This window comes from Microtus pennsylvanicus, chromosome 14 (assembly GCF_037038515.1).
Source record: "Microtus pennsylvanicus isolate mMicPen1 chromosome 14, mMicPen1.hap1, whole genome shotgun sequence".
NCBI classification, from domain to species: domain Eukaryota; kingdom Metazoa; phylum Chordata; class Mammalia; order Rodentia; family Cricetidae; genus Microtus; species Microtus pennsylvanicus.
Genome location: NC_134592.1, coordinates 8,028,169 through 8,043,965, shown reverse-complemented (window position 1 = coordinate 8,043,965; position 15,797 = coordinate 8,028,169). Strand labels below are relative to the sequence as shown.

Below are 15,797 nucleotides of genomic sequence, written 5' to 3'. Positions count from 1 at the left end.
AAATTAATTTCTCCACTAGAATCCCAGCAGTTTTTTTTTTATTGTTGTTGTTGTTTTTTTGTTTTTTTTTTTTTACCCCTTCAGAAACTGACAAGCGGAGATATACCTCGGTGGGTAGAGTGCTTGCCTAGTGTGTGCAAAAGCCTGGGTGGTTCCCACACATCATAAACCCTTCATGGTGGTACATCCTGGAGCATGTTCAGAGGTCAACCCGGGCTCAAAACCCAATCAGTTCTGAAATTGTATGGCGCAAAGACAGAGCAGGAGGATCTCAAGTTTGAAGCCGTCTGGGCAACAGTAAAGAGCCTGCCTCGGAAATGGAATAAAAATTTCCGTGGAAATTCAGAAGACCTAGAATAGCAACCCTGAAAACAGACAACACTGCCCAGTGTCAAGATGTCTGTGGTTTAAACCTCAGAGCTTTAGTACATGAAGTTGCCTGAGTCTTCAGTGTCTAGATGAAGGTTTTCTGAAGTATGGGCTCATTGGTAATATTTGAAATGATAAACTCCTTTTTTGTTGTTTTTGTTTCTGTTTTTTGAGACAGGGTTTCTTTGTGTTGTCCTGGAACTCATTATGTTACCAGGCTGGCCTCAAACTCACAGAGATCAGTCTATCTCAGCCTCCCAAGTGCTGGGATTAAAGGCTTGCATCACCACCACCAGGTGAAATGGTAATCTCTTCTTCATTTGAGAACATTTGGAATTCTCAGTCAGTTATGACAGCAAAAGAATGTGCCAAGTAGCAGATGTTGTAGTCCATGCCTGTGGTGCCAGTGCTCTGGATACCAAGGCTAGATTGTGTACATTTAAGGCTAGTCCAGGCTACATGGGAAGACCTTGGCTCAAAAACCAAACAAAGCTATAGCTAAAAACTAAGGTCTGGGGTTCAATAATGTGAACACTTTCTGTGGCCCTCAGATTTATTTTCACTGCTTTTCCAACAAGATTCCGTGTTTCTCTAAGTGGGTTTGACTGTTGGGTCAGGACAGGGTGAGAGGCAAATAAGATGGTTCTGCTGAAGACTAGGGGCAAGAGTGTGTAAGCTTCATGTGAATAATTGAAAATATTAACAATTTTCATTTTTAACAGTTGGTCGGGAGAAAAGCAGTGTCTACCACGCAAGTCAGGAAGGTGTAGAGACGGAAGGCAGGCAGTGCAGGTACTCCTTGGAAAATGCATAGAGTGTACTTAAGGCTTTGTATCTGCCAGAGCGTGATGAGTCACCACAGCGTGCATGAAGTATTTTCCCTTCTTCCCATAACATCACACCTCGTGATGGGCAAGGCAGAACTAAAGAACGTTGACTGTGTCTACCCCAAATTCCATCCTAAAGTTTGAACTCAACACCTTTCCAAGATAAAGGAGGTGTGCTCCATTGTGTACGCAACCCATGTTCTCTACAGGGCCTCTAGCAACACTTCCTGCTTCCTCATTCACCCACCCTTGCCTGCATGCTGCCAGCGCATCCTCTCCCCCAGATCTTGCTCATGCTACACCACCATCTGCATGGTGTCTCATTCTTCCCTGCCTCCTTTCCTCTCATTGTTCCTCTTGTGCTTTGTCAAATCCTCTGCTTCATGCATCTGTTTGCAGTGCTAAGCAGAGAGGCCCCTCGTGTATGTCCAGAAGATCTGGCCACTTCCTTTTCCTCGGTTCACCTTCACTGGGTCCAGCTCCAAGGCCTTGACTATGGGCTGTACGTTAAGGCATTTCTTGTCTCTGGCATGCCTGTGTCAGAGGTAATTACATATTTCATTTTTTTAAAATGTTGGTTTGCATTAGGATGGACCCAAAATTCAAGGTAGAATTTTACCTCTGAATTTCTGATGGGTTAGAAATAAACCACTAAAAAAATAAAAATAAAAAAAAAAGAAATAAACCACTCTTTACGTGCCAAGTTTGGTGGTGCACACCCAAAATCTCAGCACTTGGGAGCCTGAGGCAGGAGGATCATGGATTTGAAACCAGCCTGGGTTTTGTAGCAAAACTCAAATCAATAAATACACTCTTAGAAGCATATGTACTGGTGAGAGCCTGTATGGGGACTGGAGACAGTCTGTATGGAGACAGTCTATATGGGGACAGGTGACAGTCTGTATGGGGACTGGAGACAGTCTGTATGGGGATAGGTGACAATCTGTATGGGAACTGGAGACAGTCTGTATGGGGACTGGAGACAGTCTGTATGGGGACAGTCTGTATGGGGACAGGTGACAATCTGTATGGGGACTGGAGACAGTTTGTATGGAGATTGCTGATTGGTTTCTTGGCAGGCAAATCAAAAAACTTTCCTTCACCATGTTGAGTGCTAAGGTTCAAGTGACAGCTCTAGCAATAATCCTGGTGTCAGACAAGACACCGGAGCCCTTACCACTGCTGTTTTCATAAGCAGATCCACCGAGAACCCTGCTAAGACCCCAAACTCTGAAATGCAGGCTTCTGTTTGTGGCTTGGCAGGTGCTTGAGTTTCCAGCCGGAGCATAGGAGCATGTTTCATCACCATATGGGAGTCAGGCATCAGCACACGGAGCAGCCATTCATACACGCTCTCTCTGTTGTCATATAGTTGGCTTTCAGTAGTTCTTTTTTCCCTAGATTACATCATAAAGGTTTACTGTCTTTAATGCTGTGGTTTTTGGTTGGAGACACTGGATGGAAAGGAAAACAGTTGGGGTTAAGGAACTTAGGTCCGAAAGCACTGCAGGCCGCCTCTGTCTTCTCGCAGCACATTGCCTTTGGACAGCTGAGTTGGTCTGTTCTGTTCCAGAGTGCTGGTGCTAACATCACAGCCTCCGCTAAGCTGAGACATGCTCAGTGCAGGCTCTTCCCTCTGGCCCCGTTCTTTGCAGATACAGTTAGCTAAACCTCTGGGCCTGCTGGCTCATGCTCAAAACCCCAGCACTTGGGAGGCCAAGGCAGAAGGATTGCCATGAGGTCAAGGCCAGCATGGACTTCATAATAAATTTAAGGCCATCCTGGGCTACATAATGAGATCCTGTCTCAATACAGGTACATATGTGCACATGTGTGTGTGTGCACAGTCTAAATCTTCCTGGTAAAGTGGGGTTCCTAAACTTCAGAAAGAGAATGGAAAGTTACTTTTCATTTCCTAGACTTGATATCGGGAGCTTTTATGTAAATGACTTCTGGGTACAGTTTTTTTTCTAGCTGCATGACCCATTTAATTCTACTGTAAGAAACTTTTAGAATTTTTTTGCAGAAGTTTTAGCTGTCTTAACTGGTTTAACAGTTTGTTACTATTCATTCTGTTTTCCCCTAAAAAAGTGTCTACTTTCTGGAATGTGTGTAACAGACATGATCATAAAGTGACATTGGTGATATTCTGTGAAAAACGAGGGTACAAGCTGGGCAGTGGTGGTGCACACCTTTAAACCCAGCAGAGGCAGACGGATCTCTGTGAGTTTGAGGGCAGCCTGGTCTACAAGAGCTAGTTCCAGGTGAAGCTCCAGAGCTACAGAGAAACCCTGTCACAAAAAAACAAAACAAAACAAAGAGAGAGAGAGAGAGAGTAATTAGGAGAGTAATAAGAACTGAAGATTCTTCAAACTGCCCACTAGGCTTCACACTCATCACATAGTGTTTAGGATATTTGGGGTGAACGAATAAGAAATGGGCCCATATCCTGTGTCCAGCCAAGGCTGCGGCACATCTGTGATCCTTGCTTGCTTCCTATTTTCCTTTGACTTCTAACTCAGAAGCGAACTCCCTTCTCAGTCAGCCTAGTGCGTAGCCAACTGCGTTGCATTTGTGATTCCAGGCACAGAAAGATCCGAAGAAGGACCGTCCCCTTGTGCGCCGCAAGTCCGAGCTGCCTCAGGACCCCCACACCGAGAAAGCCTTGGAGGCTCACTGCAGAGCCAGTGAGCTGCTCTCCCAGGATGGGCGCTAGCCTGTGGAGCAGCGCGTCCGAGTTGGGCCTGTCAGTTCTCTTCTGGATGCTGTAGAAAAGCTGTACTGTTTGTGCCATACCAATCAGCTACTCTCACCGACCCATTCTGTGGGCAGTAATGCTCGGCTGCCTCCGCTCGAGATAGGAGTTCAAACAACGGTGGCTTCTCTGGCCCTGCTGGCTAAGCCAGGGGTTGATGACAGTGCTGTCACCATGCTGCCACCTCCCCAGCCTAGCCCTGAGTAAGACTGTGTCCCAAAGTCAGAACTGTAGGAAAGCACCCTAGTTGTCTTCTTGTCTTACCCAAGTGGACCCTGTGCGCCTACGAAGTAGGTAGTTCTATGGTAGGTAACACCATGGTTTTCACATCAAAGGAACACTTTAGAAGGCATCGCCTCCTTTTTTAAGGCTTTACAACCTTTGACACATTTCCACAATTTACTGTGCCAACAGCTAGTGTTGGTTGGTTAAACCTCATAGAAATGGCTCTTTGCTTTCACGTTCTAGCTGCCTACTAGGCAAACAGCCAACATCCTCAGCGCTGGGACCTCCCAAGGTGTTTCTTTCCTTTGATGAATGGCATACACACTGTGTCATGCTCCCCTTTGTGTCTACCGAAAGCCATATTTCCTAGTCTGTGCTAGAGGCCGGGGTTCCACCCAAGCTCAGAGAGGCAAGCTCTGAGAAGTGCTTTCTCAGTTCACCTTGACTAGAATCACAGTGTTGGAATTATGTGTTCATATTAATTTACAGAATCAGTTTTTCATCTAGTTACACATTATCCTTCAACAAGGCTTTTGAATTGATAAAATTGTCGGATCTAAGAATTCCACATTGGTAGAACATGACAATAATCAAGCCACTTGGCCTACTGCACACTGCATCCGCCTTTGGGCGTTGTGCGGGCTGTGCGGTTAGGGTGCCCTTGATGAGCCTTTCTGTTAAAAAAGCACACATTACCAAGCTCATAAGGAAAAGTGCAACGTCTGTGTTTCTGCCCATCTACACATGCTGCTACAGGCTTCCCAGACTTCTTGCATGGATTAAGCTTCTGTTTTAGGTGGAATAGCACGAGGAGAAAAATCCTTAAACTTAGCGCTTTGTCTGTTCCTTATTTCTCTCAGGGTGGCCAGTATTTTACTTATCCTGCTTGAAAGCTATGTGAGATGTGTACCGCTACTCTGAACAGTGGCTAGTTTCTTGTGTCTCTGCATAAAAATGACTTAGTGTTAAATGTCTTGATGCATAAGAGGTAAAACGTGGCTTCTTTTAAAATCTGTTTTTTTAATTGTGGTCTCGGGTATCCATGGGGGAAAAAAAAGAGATTGCTCTCATGTGGCCATAGAACCTGTCCTGGGTCTCCTTGGCTCGCTGCTGATGCTCACTCGACACAGCAGGAAAGACAGGCATCTGCAGGGAGGGGAGAGCCTGCCGGACACAAAACGGAAAGGTGGCCCCAGCCGTAGGTGGACAGGCTGGTTGCTTGGGTGAGAAGAACACTTCCTGAGAAACTTGACAAGTATCTATCCACTTTACCATTATGAAATCTATCATTTAAAAAAAAAAGTTGAGATGCCTTCTCCTTTTGAGGGAAAAAGGGTGCTTTTATTGTCTAAAGCAGTGTCTATGTATTTTGAACCCCATTGTTTGAACTCTTGTCTTTAGCTGGTAGAGTCTCAGATGGCCCTGATGTGGGGTGTTCCATATGTGGGGAGAGGTCCCGGGAGACTCTTGCCCTGCGTGGAACGCAAGCTATCAGTGTCCGGGTGATTGTTCAAAGCTCAGCACAGAAGAATATCAGCTGGTCTAGGTTTTATTTCTGCTCTTTATTGAAGACAGACTTCACCAATAAGGAAGGAAAAAAAAGCATTTTGAGAGAAACTAATTTTCTTTGACAAAAGTATTACTCAATATTTTGGCCTATTAAAGTTTCCCTAGTTAGTACTTGGGTTCCCTGTGCTAATTGCTCAACTTATATATTGTTATAGAGACACTGTTGGTTCTGTACCAAACTGGTTTCAAAAAAAAAAGTACCACGTTGAAAATAAATGGACGAATGTTTTTCTTCATAAGGCTCTAAGTTTGGCACCTTCACTCTTTCAAAAATGTATCTGTGCGCCAGAGATGTCACAGTTCCAAGTGTCTTTCTAGTGTGGCTTTGTATGGCTTCCTTTGAACATTGTACATACATTGTATCTTTGTTTTATGGTAATAAGTAATAAAAATGTAGACTTCGTATTTTGTACAAAATGTCCTATGTACAGAATTTAAAAAAGTTCATAGAAACAGCAAAAATAGGTAAGTGGCACAGTTATTTTTCTTTAGAAAATATCTGTAACTTTATGCTTTAGTGAAATGTTAAGTACCAACATATTTTTTAACATTTTGTAATTCAAAACTTTTTTTGTTTTGACATTGTTTATGAAGAAAGACTTCATGCACTTGCCATTTAATATGCTCTTTTATCTGATTTTAAAGACCTCTTTAAAATGGTGTATTATATGGACTAAATAAAGAACATGTGAATTTTATCGCTCATCATGAAACTAAATTTAGCCATGGCGTTGGGCAGTCTGGTTTCAACACGCTGTTACTGTCAGGTCACAGACACTGGGAGCAGGTGTCCTGTGTCCCCCCCCATTGAGTGCCAATTGTCCATTAGCGCCTCGTCTCCACTCTTAGAAGCTGAACCTGTGAGCTACCATATTACCTCGTTACTGAAAAGGCAGATGCGTAGTGGTGCATACCTTTGATCTCAGCACTTGGGAGGCAAGGCAGACAGATCTCTGTGAGTTCGAGGCCAGCCTAGTCTACGGAGTGAGCTCCAGAGCTATAGAGAGAGAGGAGAGAAAGAAAGCAGACGCAGCTTTTGACACACAGCACTTGGTTTTTATTTTTATTTTTTAATATTTATTTATTTATTATGTATACAATATTTTGTCTGTATGCCTGAAGGCCAGAAGAGGGCGCCAGACCTCTTTACAGATGGTTGTGAGCCACCATGTGGTTGCTGGGAATTGAACTCAGGACCTTTGGAAGAGCAGGCAATGCTCTTAACCACTGAGCCATCTCTCCAGCCCCAGCACTTGGTTTTTAAATAGGCAATGTGTATACGAATCTGGTGGCTAGAAATCTAATGGAGTTCTGACCTTGATGCGTGACTAAGTGCCCAGACAAGGTAGACATGCTGAGGGTATGAGCTTAGGTCTGTGCTGGCCCATTTGTTGCTGACGCCTGTGAAAACAGCCCAGGAGCTTCACTCTACCTGTGCTTGATCTGTGCAGGGAAGGGCACCTCTGGGTCAGTGACCCTTGCCCATTACATGGTCTCTGGGTTTCCATCCCTTCTGGCAGGAGCTAAGCAGTGGAGGCCAAACCCCAGGCAGAGAGAAGCCAGAGGAGGCCTTGGGCCTCAGACCTGCTGACTGCAGGTGTTTGAGGAAAGTAACTCCTACCAGAAGCGGCTCACAGATTAGAAGATACTAGATCTGGGGTAGTGACTAGGATTACTGCTTCCTGGCACTGGGTGGTGACCCAACTGGAGAAGGACATCATGTTTGGTAACCTCACACACACACACACACACACACACACACACAGCACAGGAACTGGCCAGAGGTGTGCTGTGATTGACAGCTGCCCGAGCCACAGTGCTTCAAGAGGCCCTTGGGAAAACTGGAAAAGCCCTGTGTTTCCTTCCCTGAAACTTGTGTGCCAAGTCAGCAGTGGCCATCACTGTGCCCAGGCATTGGTCTGTAGACGCCTCTCACCCTTTGGGCAAGGAACTGCCCATGCCTCGACCACTGACAAAGTGAATGATGTCCAGACTGGACAAGCAGGATACAAGAAAAAAGACTGCCAAACCTTGCCAAGAGAGGGTAAGACGTTTCTGAAAGTTTTCCTGCCTCTGAAAATGGTCTGTCAGTTACCCTAGGCCTTAGCCAAAGTTGGTTGCTTCAACACTGCAAATGAGACTTTGGGTGATTGCTCAGGCAGCCAGTTATTTCTGTCATATTACTGCACATTTTGGAAGCTGCTTGATTGCACTTCCTGCCTACTCGAGTAATATTATCTCCTTTCTCAAGCTTTTGATGAGTTGAAGATTAGATAGTCATAGTTACCATTCTCTTATGATCTAGCCAAGCCATTTTCAATACAAGACTTAGACTCCTTAAGATAGAATGTTTATTAAAACATTAGGATGTGTTCCTTGCTTAATATTGTTTATGCTGGTTGTGATTCTAACTTTATACTTGATATCTGTTCCTAGTGTGCATAGTTTTATATTGGGTTTGGAACTCTCTTATTTAAACAAAAGGGGAGGTGCTGTGGGAGCTCCTTTGGCCAACCAGAGTGTTGGCTGTTCTTTCTATTCACAGTGGAGAGACCAGGACATAAACATTTAAGTCACTTGCCCCAGGGTCACAGCACTGAGAGGAGCCAGGACTCAGCCCATGCACCAGAACCTATTACAGGTAGGAAGGTCCCATAAACAAGGCACCACAAGGACAGTAAGCTGTGGAAACATCCAGGTAAACAGTGTGAATTCATGTCTATATACTCCAGACTGAGAGTTGAGTGACCATGAACTCTTAGTGAGGGCCCCAGGATCCAGGGAAGGTGGGGGCATAAGAGGGTGTGGACTGGACGTGGCACCTGCCTGGCAGAACCAGGAAAACCTCAGACATTAGTCCATGCCTCATGGTGCTTCAGGAATATTGTTTCTATGTAAATTTAAGCAGAGTATCAAACATGCTATTCCAAATTTCAGCCATCAAAAAACCTCTATTCTCATTGCCTTTGTTACTAACACTAACATGAAACTTGTGAAGATCATCAAAAGTTCACCTCATAATTAAATCTATATGTTGTTACACATGATTCAGTGAAGAGAAATGGGTTCCACTACCAAAAGTTTGAAATTCACCAGCCTTAAGTTAACATTGGCTTTTGGGGCGGGAGGTGTTGTTTCTTGTTTGGGTTTGGCTTAAGGAACCCATCTGAGTAAAGATGTTGGCCCATGCCGGTGGAAGCTAGGTACCCTTCCCCAGCTCAGCTAATCAGCTCCTTCACGGCATCTTTACAAACAAAATCTTATTTTTGAGACAGGATCTCATTCTGTGGCTCAAGTTGGTCTGAACTCACTACATAGTCCAGACTAGCTTCGAATTTACAGCAATCCTCCTGCCTTAGCCTCCTGGGTCATCATGCCCAGTTTCACAAAAGCATGTGAATTCTGAAGAACTTTAGGCTGACGACGAGAATTCGCCAGGCATGGTGGCCCAAACCTGGAATTCCAGTGCTTGGGAGGCTAAAGGAGGAGGCCTGACTGGGTTATGGGAGACTCCGTCTCAAAAGAAACTTAGAACGTATCTTTTTCTCTCCCGGTTTTCCTGGTCATATCTAGTTCAAAGCCTGCATTATGCTTATGGGAAATTGACCAAATACGAGCTGGGCCAAGCTAAAGCTTTCAAGTGTGTATTTTTAGAAAGTGGTATCTAAGACCAAGGGGTCCTGACCAAGCTTCTCAACTCCTGATAATAAAGCAGGCAGGAACAGATGTGTCTGGTAACAGTGTGCTGGGCACAGGGAACCCCAGGAGCTAGCAGGAGGGCTAGCGGAGCCTGGGAACCCCGGACTCTGCACCCTCCACTGGGACCAGCTTTCCATAGAGCAGTGGTTCTAAACCTTTAATACAGTTCCTCATGTTATGGTGACCCCAACCATAGAATTATTTTTGTTGCCACTTCATAACTGTAATTTTGCTACTGTTAAGATTTGTGATGTAAATATCTGTGTTTTCCAGTGATCTTAGGCCTGCGAAAAGGCTCCTGCAAAAGGCATTCAGTTCCTAAAGGGGCCATAGGTTGAGAAGCACTGCCATAGATGCTGTGTGTAGGCATATTCCCAGTCTTGACAATACTAAGTCATCTTCACTTCTGTCATCAAAATACAGCTTGTAGGAAGCTGTCCATTTTAGACTTAAGGTGTCCATACATCATTATGGATGCCTTTAGAGGCATCTTGAAGCCAGTAGGGCCAGGGCGTGGTCTTTCTGATGGAATTACCTCTAGGAGCCCTAACTTCCACCCTGGTTGGGAGACTTGAGCCACGGCTTCCACTCAACAAAGAAGATAATCAGAATCTCATCAGAGCTGTCTCCAGCATGGTTGGAATGAGAATATTTAAAAGCTTGTAAATTGATTCCAGTGAGCATCACTGAGGGAACAGTGAATTTGAGGCCAGACTGATCTACAGAGAGAGTTCTAGAACAGGCTCCAAAGCTACAGAGAAACCCAAAAACAAAAACATGAATTAATTAAAATAATTTGTAATTGATAAATAAAAATAATTAAAATAAATTAAGAAATCAAAAAACAAAAAATAAAATAAAAAGAAAGACTTAGCAAGAGGAAGCAACTGGAAGTGCTCTGCATTAGGGGTGTTTAGGACACCAGCTGGAAGGGCATGTTACAATCAACAGGCTGATGTCCAGGCCAGAGGAGATGGGCTTAGCTCAGTTGCCAGTTGTCTTCTGCTCACATTTAGTCTTCAGTGCTGGCTTTGCCTGGCAGTGGTGTGAGTCAACTCACCGCAAGGTCTGTATACCTGAAAGCTCATCTGTCCTCTGGGTTGGTCACATACGCAGTTGGGTCTTAGTATCCATCCCCTCCAGGAATAGAGCTGATGCTAAATCTCCTAGACCCCTAGACTATATTATTATGAAAATTAGCAGCATGGTCCCAGTCCCCAAGAGAACGATGGCATAGCTGCTACCTTTGAGAACTGGAGACAAGGCCAGTCCCACTTTGGGGGACAGTTAAATCCTTCTCCATCAGATCCCCTCAAAAGAGGAATAGTGTTCAGGGAAGTTTGCGAACTTAGCCTGGACTTGACAGATAAAGCACTTGTGGGGTCTCCTAGCCAACACCCACATACCCCAAACTTGATGCTCTCCCCAACTGAACAGCCCCAAGCAAACAAGGATCCAGAGCCTGCGATAAAATTTGCAGCCAATCTGAGAACACGGAGGTCTTGGAAGATGAGTCTAAGCAGCCACTAAGGAGAAGGACACAGCCAGAGGCAGGGCTGTCCTAGCCCAGGAGGAAACAGTCCAGTACTTTAAACTGCTAGGAGATGGAATGATATATTTTCTATAAATTCTGTATATCCCAGGCTGACATTGAACGTCCTATATAGCCAAGGATGACTGATGACTGGACTTCCCAAATGCCTCTATCTCCCAAGTGCTGGAAATAGTACATGCAAAACCATGGCTGGTTTTTTACCTAGGGATCAAACCTAGACAAGCACAGTATCAGCTGAGCTATTCCCTCAACCCAAGGCTCTTTTTTTTCCTTTTATTGGTTTTTATTGAGCTCTATATTTTTTTCTGCTCCCCTCCTGGTCTCTCCCCTCCCTCTTCAATCCTCCCCCAAGGTCCAATGCAGAAGTGTTCCCTTTTCCCCACAACCTCTCCAGCATAAGTTGTCATCAGTGTTTTTGATCTTGGCCATTCTTACAAGTGTAAGATAGAATCTCAGAGTTGTTTTGATTTGCATTTCTCTGATGACTAAGGATGTTGAACATTTCCTTAAATGTCTTTCAGCCATTTTAGATTCCTCTGTTGAGAGTTCTCTGTTTAGGTCTGTACTCCATTTTTTTTTGTTGGATTATGTGTTCTTTTGGTGTCCAGTTTCTTAAGTTCTTTGTATATTTTGGAGATCAGACCTCTGTCTGATGTGGGGTTAGTGAAAATCTTTTCCCATTCTGTAGGCTGTTGTCTTGTTGACTGTGTCCTTTGTTTGCTTTACAGAAGCTTTTCAGTTTCAGGAGGTCCCATTTATTAATTGTTTCTCTCAGTGTCTGTGCTGCTGGGGTTATATTTAGAAAGTGGTTCCCTGTGCTAATGCATTCAAGTGTATTTCCCACTTTCTCTTCTATAAGGTTCAGTGTGGCTGGCTTTATGTTGAGGTCTTTGATCCATTTGGACTTGAGTTTTGTGCATGGTGATAGATACGGGTCTATTTTCATTTTTCTACATGTTGATATCCAGTTATGCCAGCACCACTTGTTAAATATCCTTTCTTTTTTCCATTTGATATTTTCTGCTCCTTTGTCAAAAATCAGGTGTTCAAAAGTATGTGGATTAATATCCAAGTCTTCTATTCTGTTCCATTGGTTCTCCTGTTCTTATGCCAATACCAGGCTGTTTTCAGTACTGTAGCTCTGTAGTAGAGTTTGAATTCAGGGATTGTGATGCCTCCAGAAGTTCTTTTATTGTACAGGATTGCTTTGGCTATCCTGGGTTTTTTGCTTTTCCATATGAAGTTGAATACTGTTCTTTCAATGTCTCTGAAGATTTGTTTTGTTTTTTGAGACAGGGTTTTGCTGCAGTTTTAGAGCCTGTCCTGGACTTATAGACCAGCTCTTATAGACCAGGCTGGTCTCGAAGTTACAGAGATCCCCCTGCCTCTGCCTCCTGAGTGCTGGGACAAGGTTCTTATTCTATATCAATAGTAACTACATATGGGGATCCTGACATAGTGGCAAACACCTGCAGTCCCAGTAGGTTGAGATAAGAGAATCGCTTGAGCCCAGGAGTTACTGTCCAGACAAGAGAGCAAGACCCAATCTCATAACAAGGTAAAATAAAAGACCTCTCTTTCCTTTAACCTTCAAATCTGAGTTGGAAAAACACTTGCCTGTGGTCTCGATGGTGCAGGTGCATAGATAATGACAGATAGCACATAAGAGCTAGGAGTGTCACAGTCTCCTGGTTTTTTTACCTCCAGCCTAGAGTCTGGCATGATTCTATTTCATCCATCACAAGTTGCTCAGAATGAAAGGATCACTCAGAGCCGTGGGATGCAAACACATGATTCTATCCATGGAGCCCCTATGACTTAGCCATGAGGACTGTGCCAGGAAGACATAATCGCCCAGCTCCTGTCCCATCCTGTGTGGACATGTACCCAGATAAAATGCTGAATCTCCCCTAAAGTGGACCTGGGGTGGCAGGCAGCAGAAACACTGCAGGTCCCCAAGTGGTGGCAGCAGGCCCTGAGAGTAGCCAGCCCCAGGCAGGGATGGCTGCAGGTCCCCAAGCAATGGCTGGTCCAGTTTAGGGAGACACGCGGCAGTGGGCAAGAGACAGAGACATGGATAGGCATGTCATGCAGAGTGAAGTTGAATATTCAGTGGGTTATGGATGGGGAAGGGAGAAGGGGAGAAGAGTAGAGGGAGAGGGAGAGAGAAAGAGGAGAGGAAGAGAGAAGGGAGAGACAGAAGGGGGTAAGGGGAGAAGTGGGGAGAGGCAGAAGCTGCCTCTTCTAGAGGGAAACAGAAAAGAGAGGAAACTCAGGCTGGAAGCTGAAGATCAGCCTGTCTCAGTAGACGGGGAAGGCAGTAGGTATGGCTTGTCTCTTAAAGAGACAGAACTGATAATTTAACTTCCATTCTTCCTTCCTCAACCTCCTGAGTAGAAAGACTACAGGCCTGGACCACTGTGCCTGGCTTCTACTATTTTTGTGTAAGATGCCTCTGGTGAAGGGTCCTAAGCTGCTCAGTTTCCCTCTTATCTCCGATCAGTCACCCCAGGCTGGCCCACGAGATCCAAACAAGCAGTGTTCCTATTACCCTGTTAATGGCTATACCGTCAGGGTCTGGCACTGTGTGGGACACCCCCACTCCAGCGCTCATCAGCTCAGTGTCTGGTAAACGCATGTACAGATAATTGTGGGATCAACGAGAATCCAAGTGGGGAGGGGAACAATTAAAAGTGTGTATGTGTGTGTAAGATACGCCTGCCAACCCAACACTTACGAGGTGGAGGCGGAAGCAAAATTGAGACGGGCAGGGCTACATAATACCCTGTATCAAAAAGCAAGTAGCTCTGTAGGAACGAGAAGTGTAATGCAGAAAGCACCGAATAATTAAAAGTAAGTAGGGTCGCTCAGTACAGCTCACCAGGCCAAGAAACCAGGGAAAAATTTGTTGTGAAAATACCCGCCATCTCCGCAGGCAGAAGCACGGCGCAGCCTCCACAATGCACGTGACCGGATGGATCACAGCGCCCGGAAGCCACATGACCTCATTCCGTCTCCAACACAGCCCGAATTAGGACAAGCCCGGCAGCCACAGAAAACGGGCACAGGAGGTCGTGTCCCTAAGTACGGAGAGGAGTGCTGACCGTAGACAGTCCGGGCCCGCGTTTAGAAATGTGCTCCACAACCCACAGGACAGGGAAATGACAAAAGTACAAGTCCCCTAACCTAAAGTCTGGCGCGGGAAAATGACGTAAGCGACGTAAAAACCAATTTGGAACGGCCCCTAACTCTAATCTCGCGAGATTCACGAGGTAGCTGGGGGAGAATGAGCCTATCACAACGCGTCTTCTTCCGGACCGCGGCGATTGGTTTGATGACTCACATGACAGTAGGAGACGTACGTGATCGCGTTTCTGGCAACACGTGACCCATCCAGCAATCTACCAAAGTGGTTACTGGGCAGCGATTGTCATGCACGCTGGAAACTAAATGCTGGTTCCAGGGCTGAGCAGGGTCGGTCACTTGCCACGTAAAGGGCGGGGTTGGTGACATGGGTGACTGGCTTGCCCCCGCCTTGTAACCCTGAGGCGTGGCCGTAGCTTGGGTGGAGCCCAGCCAGTGTCCTGTAGCTAGCAGCACTGCAGGCGGGGGTGCGGAGAGAGAACGGCATCCCTACTATCACAGGAAAAGAAACAGGCAGGCCTGGAAACCCTTCCCACCTGGGCCAAGTGTAACAAACATACGATAACAGAAACAGGTAGAGGTTCTTGGTATGTAAATAACTGTAGAGGAGCAAAATTCATATGGGTCGACAAGATTTTGAGCACCCATCTTTCCCGCTTCCATCCTCGGGATGCCTTGTTTGATTGTTTTTAAGACAGAGTCTCGATATGTATTCCTGCCTGGCCTGGAACTCGTTCTGTAGACTCTGAACACAGAGATCTCCCTGAAAGGCGTGCACCTCCTACCCAGGCATAGTTTTGATTGCTTTGCTTTTTAAAATAAACTACCTGCCGCTGTCTCAATCCGTGTGTCTTACTGTTCTAGGACACAAGAACCTGGAAATCTGGGCTGGTGCCCTCTAGGCTCAGCTACAGCTATGCCTATTACAAGAAAGCCAGGGAGTGAAGGAAGCAGCGTGGAAGCTGACCACCCACAGAGGCAGCTCCCTCCTGCAACAGCTGTTGTTGGGTCTTGAGAAGGGAGTGTCAGTACCCAGCTCTCTATCCAAATGAGGCAACAGACCCTATTGATGTCCCTTGCCCACTGCTTCCTGCCCAATATACTGGTAACCCTAGAAGGTAGCCGTGGTGTTGGGAGTGCTCTGTCAGAAACATGGACACACCTCTCTTTCCACGTGTTAGAATTGACATCCCTCTTATTGACTGTGGTCTGGAGTAGTCCTGCTTTCACTCTCTTAACCACTAATAACTCTCAGATCACACATTGCAGCTCAGACTGCGCTGCATTTTATAGAATGACTATACAAGGTTAGAGACCAGTGAGTTCACAGGCTGGATTGACAGTTCAGTCAGGCCACGTGGTCGGTGACGATGGGCTGAGCTGAAGACCTAGGTAGACTTTGCAGGTCTCTGCTTCACTGAGTGGTCAGCTCAGAGGTCAGCGAGCACTGTTGCTGTCATGAAGGCGCGCACTCTCAGGTACGGGTGTTGCACCCTCACTGTCTGGTGTGTTTGGTAAGTTTGAAACCTGTTTTTTTCTGCTGTTTTTAATCTGCCCATATGCTCTTTTGTTTAGTCTACTTTGAAAGAGCCTAGAGAGTGCTGACATTTTACTTTTAGGAATAAGGTAGGTATCAGTTTATGCCTCACGGTGG

The 15,797-nt window shown here is 45.5% G+C and overlaps 1 protein-coding gene across 8 annotated transcripts in view; it reads left to right on the top strand.

Annotated features, from left to right (window-relative positions):
• The window catches only part of Ppp2r5c (protein phosphatase 2 regulatory subunit B'gamma), a 130,243-nt gene extending 123,780 nt beyond the window's left edge, over positions 1-6,463 (top strand). For 6 of the 8 annotated variants that reach the window (XM_075948603.1, XM_075948602.1, XM_075948605.1 and 3 more), the window contains one exon: positions 3,781-6,463. In XM_075948603.1, coding sequence (XP_075804718.1) covers positions 3,781-3,912 — 132 coding nt within the window. In that variant the 3' untranslated portion in view covers positions 3,913-6,463. Of the gene's footprint in view, positions 1-1,091; positions 1,162-3,780 lie in introns of all 8 variants that reach the window. The other 2 variants (XM_075948604.1, XM_075948609.1) reach the window with 1 other exon arrangement.
• The last annotated feature ends 9,334 nt before the right edge of the window (positions 6,464-15,797 follow it).